Source organism: Acanthisitta chloris, unplaced genomic scaffold, assembly GCF_000695815.1.
Source record: "Acanthisitta chloris isolate BGI_N310 unplaced genomic scaffold, ASM69581v1 scaffold6493, whole genome shotgun sequence".
NCBI classification, from domain to species: Eukaryota; Metazoa; Chordata; class Aves; order Passeriformes; family Acanthisittidae; genus Acanthisitta; species Acanthisitta chloris.
Genome location: NW_008665367.1, coordinates 582 through 6773, shown reverse-complemented (window position 1 = coordinate 6773; position 6192 = coordinate 582). Strand labels below are relative to the sequence as shown.

General features: G+C 44.1%; 1 protein-coding gene across 1 annotated transcript in view; it reads right to left on the bottom strand.

Annotated features, from left to right (window-relative positions):
* PRDM1 (PR domain containing 1, with ZNF domain) overlaps positions 1–4571 on the bottom strand; it is a gene marked incomplete at its 5' end in the record, with an annotated part of 13742 nt that extends 9171 nt beyond the window's left edge. The window contains 2 exons of the mRNA XM_009071722.1: positions 1105–1357; positions 4452–4571. Coding sequence (XP_009069970.1) covers positions 1105–1357; positions 4452–4571 — 373 coding nt within the window. The remainder of the gene's footprint in view (positions 1–1104; positions 1358–4451) is intronic.
* Between the last annotated feature and the right edge of the window lie 1621 nt (positions 4572–6192).

Genomic DNA, 6192 nt, shown 5'->3' with positions numbered 1-6192 from the left:
GGAAACACCAAAACCTGGTGTAAGGATGACATCCACAGAGGATGTACTTTTGATTAATCTCAATGTATGACATCATTTTCATGATACAGGATGTCATTTTATCTCTAATGATCCCCAAAGAAAAACTGGTATTTTATAACCCATTATTTGTTGCCAAGTGACATTAAACAGTTCTTTTTTTTAAAAAAAACCCAAAACTCTGCTGCAGTTTTTCTTTCAAGTTTCAGTGTAGGCACTGGCAGAAGGACAAAAGAATGCTCTGCTCTATCTCAGAGTAGCTCGCAGGAGGGGAGTCAGCCTAAGAGTCCACTGAGAAGTCAGCAAGAATCTCTCCCTCTTTTCAAGGGGCTCTGGGTGAGGTGCTAGGTAGTGATTAGGTTATGAGTAAAGCACCAAGGCTGGAAATGGTCAGAAACCACAGAGGAACAGAGAGATAAACTCCTGGAAACACCTCTTCCCTCTGCTACCAGTGCCAGTATTTTTGAACAGAAAACGAAAGCTGCAATATAAAGCCAAGAAATGGGGACAAAGTACACTGAGCTTAAACAACAAGTAACCAGATGAGAAGACCACAGGAGGTTTGCTCCCATAAAATAAGTAAGTGTAGATGCAAGGCTCAAGGAGCAATATGCCATAAACAAGTATTTTGTCAGACACCTAGACAGAGTCATGGCACATTGCCACTTCCTTGTACAGCGAGGGCAACCCTTTGGGAGCATGACTGGACAGCCTTTACTACATGCTATCACAGCAGACTTTTGCTCAACACACTGTGAGATCTGGACTTGAAAAGTCTGAGAGGGAACCAACAGCTATGGTTCTGAAGGCAGTGGATATATTCAGGTTGTCTGTCCAGAATTTCATCAGATAAGACTCAGATTGCAAATCGGCAACTGTTCAGATTTTTAAATAATCTGTTTACATTTGAACAGGCACAGGGAACTCATTCTGTTGTGTTGGGTTTTTTAATTCCCCTTTTCCACTCCAAGCTACCTACTGTGACACAACAGATGATGCAGCTGTGTAATTATACAACTTATTATTAGATTGTACAGGCAGAAGAGACATTGCTAGCATTCCTTGTTTATACTGTAATCCACTTACTGAGGTTCATCATTGTCAGCTCTCTGGAGGAGGGATAGTGCAGCCTCTCTGCGAAGTCTCGACAATACCACACAAGCAGCTCTTGGTTGGCAGGGATGGGCTTGATGGTATAGAAGTAGATGTTCATTCCATTCTGACAAGCAGCCAAGTTCTGTTCCTGAACAGAGTAGCCAGGGTTTACATAACGCATCCAGTTGCTCTTGTCCTCATTAAATCCATCAATGAAGTGGTGAAGCTCACCACTTGAGTAGATCTGGAATAGAGAGGAAGTGCTTATGAATATATATATATATATATACACATATATATATATATGGGGAAAATTATAAGCTTTTTTTTTTACAGGCAGATATTACTGAAATAAGAGTTTGAGCTGAATTCCTGCCTTTCCAGCTATGGCATCCTAGGAGTTAAGAAGGTATTCAAAGCTAAGTCCACAGCCACCTTTTCCATTTCTGCTTAGCCTGTGTCTCTGCCACTATGGGAAGCCAAGCCCCAAAATCTGAAATGCAGAGTACTCTCCCTGTGTCAAGAGTCTACCTTAGAGTCCTTTTCCTGGTGCTATGATCAACAAGTGGGCGATGCTGATGACTGCAGGTCTGAGTGCATGCTTGCATTAATGCTTTGAGTCACCTGTGTGTAAGACTGACTGGCTGTGCTACGTCAGAGTCCTTCTCGCCTTTTTCTATGGCCTCTGTACTTGCAGTTTCCTACCACCTCCACCCAAAGGTTTAAACTATGCAAACATTCTCCACCCCCCCCAAGAGTCCTAAAGCAACACTTGCTCATAGTTGAACTGTAACCCTTTTGTAGAAAGGCTGGGTGAGGCAAAGATGAAATTCACCTGCCATAACTTAAGGAAGATCTGGGGAGGGGTTAGCCCATGCCAACTCACTTTTCCTATGAAGGGACATGTTCTGACTTGTGCACAGAGGGGAAAAAAACCACGAATCTAAAAACTGCTCAGTGGCTTCGGGGGGTGAGAGGTCCCAACCACTGACAGAAGCTACTGTTTCTTGAAATGGCAAGAAGAAAAGAATTATTTTCAAAAATGAAAATAAAAATCAAGAAAAATCCAAGAGACATGTCTGGTAAAGACGCATCACTTACTCTCAGGGGGAACAAGCTCTGTGCTGGATGACAGTGGGCTCCTGGGTTTCACAAAAGAGATGAGCAGGCAAAAGCCAGACCTTGAAGTGGGAATAGCTTGCACCAGTGATGCACCTCGCTGAGCAGGAAATGCCTTTCCAAAGGGGAGACAGAGCTTATCTCTGGGGGAAGACACTCCACAGGGTCTTCCTGCCTTTGTGTCCACACTACTGTCTCGTGCACCGATGTGGCCGAGCCATGTGCTGGCCGGCCAGGACCTCTCCTCTGCTCCCCGAGAGCGACCAGGGACAGGCAGCCTGGCCCTTTAACACCGGCCGTAAACACCAGAATCACTTTCTTTAAGAGTAACTTCCTGTAAACTGAGAAGGGGGAAATACATGTGGCCTCATCAAAGCAGCTTGCTAGAGATTTTGCGGTGTGTTTGTTATGAGAAAATGGAAGGAAGACCGGCGAGTTCTGCTGCATCAAGAGGAGCCTTCGGGTTTCTCTGCTCGCCCCGCCGCACAAACTTCCAGGAACGCACGGCTCCGGTGCTTGACGCCTTGCCACCACTTCCCAAACCAGCCCTCCACCGCTCCCACATCAGGGCCACGGATCAGGCTTCCTGGTGAACGCACCCACCAGGCTCCCACCTATTCTGGGGAAGGCGAGAGCAGATGTGCTGAGTCACGGCGTGGTTCCCAGAAATGACGCGTGCCCCGGCGGCCTCGCTCCCCTCGAGCGGCCAAGGCTCGAGCAGCGTCCCCCGTGCGTGGAGCAGATGTTCCTGCTCCTGCCAGCAAGCCCAGGATGCCTCTAATAACATGTGGGAAGTTATCTCCCACAATTTCCTTTGCATATGCAAGCCTGTGTCAGACCCCTAGGAAGGAATTAATTTTCAGTGCAGCAGACTGTCTTGAACGAATCAAGAGATTATAACAGGGAATTTAATGATGCTTAGATGGCTCCTAGGATATTATTTCTGAGGATACCTCTGCATTAAGGCTTAAAATCATATCATGAGAATGATGTCATCCTTCTCACTGCAATATATGAACGAAGTCCTGCAAGATGGTTAGCAGCCCCTCTTCTCTGTGCCTGCTGTCTTATTAACTGGCAGGGCTCGGACCAGCATACCCTTCTCTTCCTATACTGGACACAAGCTCCCAAAAATTCAGCAAGAAGAAACATTTTGTGGCTTTATGAATGTGAAAACAGTTGCCTGCTTTGTAAAAACACTCATGCAATTAATTGCCTGTGCAATTCTGCATTGCATAGGACAAAGACGATCTGAGAAAACCAAAATGATTCAACTAGGTAGGAAGAAAGGGGTGTGGGGAACACTGGTGCTTGCCCTGGGTTTCACCTGGATATGAGGTTGGGATATTACTAAGGCAGGCAGGCAGGCACCTGAGCACAGAGGCTTGGATACAGTCCCAAATCCACGGATTTAGACACAACCTAAATGGCTAGAAGGCAGCCAAACAAATCCATGGAAGGAGATGGGGCTGAAGGAATGTTCTCTAACAACTAAAACGGGTCTGTAAAGGAAACGTAGGGTTATGTCAACTGATAAACTGGAAGCATATTCCCCAGTACAGACTGCCCAAGCCAAAACAAATTGGCTGATGCTCCCTTCCAGCTTATACTATGGAGTACAAATTAGGGACCACTTCTGGTGTTTGTCACTTTTCCCTGCACAAAGCTCCATGGGCTGGCTCTTGTAACAATTCTGAGATGGACTAGACAAGTTTATGACTTGAATGACACACACTGAAGACCACCACCACCACCGGTTCTATTCAAAACCCAGGAAAAAATGCCACAAAATGTATCATAATTCCAGAGATTATGGAAAAGATGATGCAGTAATTTCACAGCTTCATAGTGGGAAAAGTCAAGGACATGATACTTGCATAAACTAGAATGACTTTCTGCTGTAAAGAAATGCAAGGTAACCTGCCCTTACAGCAGGCAGCAGAACTATTTCTTTGTAGAATCAAGCACCATTTTGGAGGACTGAGCCAGGAAGGGCTGTGCATCTCCCCTGCTCTCTCCACCCACCCAGTGCCCACATCCGAGACAGCCAGGCTTTTCCTTGGCTTAATTCACCCACTGGCTCTGCTCACGCCTGGCAGCATACAGAGGTTGTTCCCTGCATCACACAGGTCTGCAGCAGGAAGTGACCCAGCTTCTCAGCCGTACTCATTTAGTGATCTGCTTACTGCAACAACATGGTGCTGTTTTTTCCTGCTTACCCGCCAAAAGTATTTTCTGTTCGCATTCTTGGGAACTGTATCGCTGGTATAGATCTCTCCCACCAGGGGTCCGAAGCGTGTTCCTTTTGGGATGTACTCTTTGCTTATAACTCCAATGACCTACAAGAAAAGCAGCACAGGATCAGTCCATTGCAGCAGAAATCGAGAAGTCTTCCTCTTCTCCCCTGCCCCTCAAACTTAACAAGGTAAAACAAACAGTGCCAGAAATTTTTAGTGACAGGACAGCAAAACAGAAATAAATTAACAATCTTGTTGGATACCATACAACCAGCTTTGTTACATATTAGCATTTTACCGAGGCAATGATGAATACCACCTTAAAATTCTGTTTTGTGGAAATACATTTACAAGAAAAAAAAACAGTAAGTGAAAGGTACAAACTGTCACATATCTTCAGAAGGTATTTCTCCTATCAAAGGCAACCCCCAAAAGTCTAGTTGGGCAAACAGAAATATTCAGTATCTATCAATCACTTCAGTGCTACAGAGCTTGCTTTTCTAATAAGTTAGGAACTGGAATGACTGCTCCTCCAGATCAAAATGAAACCACCCTCCACCCCCCTCCATTCTTCGCTCTACACCCGCCCTGATAGCTAAAAGGAGAACAACAAAAAAAGACAACCTACAGTTCTCTCACCAGCATACAGTGGTATACAAAACAGAATAGGAAATGACTTTGGGACAAGTACTCACAGGTCATCTTCTTTTATAAAAAGGAATCAGCAGTTCCGGTAACATATATCAAGTGGGTTTGGTCAAAAAGGCGTAAGGGTTTTGATGAAAATGCTCCACTATGCTAGGTCTAAGAAATGTACTCTCGTTGTTCAGCTTCCTTCTTGACAGTAATTATACCAAAAAAAGTCACTGACCACAAATCAGGAAGCAATTCATCATTATTCAGAAGAACATGCCTTGGAGTAACCCTTTGCAAAACACTGCTGAGTTATTGGTTTTGTCTCTTTCTCAGCAATCTTCTTAAATTTAAAGTATCCAAACAATGTTAAAAAACCAATAATTTTGTAAACCAAAAACCCCAAGCCTTTGCAGGACTGATCCTGCTGCTCAGATAGTGGAAAAAAATGCAAGGTAAAAAGCCCATTAATTTGGTATTATAACCAAACTTTCATGGCAAAAATGTATTAAATATATACCCTTCACATGTCTTGACACTTGCCTTTTGCTCACTAGGATTTCAGAACAAGACAGGAGCACCAGAAGTGGTTGACAAAGACCGAGAGTTGGGATTACTGCTATCTGTACCCCTCAAGGAATCAACGTCCTTACCAAAGCAGATTAGCACTGAGCAGTGCTTCAGTGAGTTTTTCTTTTTACAGTCCTCAGCAAAGATTGGTAAAAACCCTGGACTGTATGTAGACAGCACTTCACAAATTAGCTAAGCTTTGTGATTTTTCTCATGCTATGTTTTCTTCTGTTGTATGATCCATAGTGTGTGAGAGAGACAGACAGAGAAATACTTGCCTGTTTACTGGTCAAGATTAAAAGTCCCAACGAACAACTAACACCTAGCATATTTTCATGTTAAATGTCAAAATTAAGGGGACAAAACCCAACCAAAGGAATCACCTGGATACACATTGCTGGGTGTACATGGTGGGTGTCTGCACCCGTTTGCATTTCAACATGTGTTTCAGAACACTACAAAAAAAAATTAAACATCAATAGCAGAGGTAGTTAAATGCTCCATTGATCTGTGCATCTGG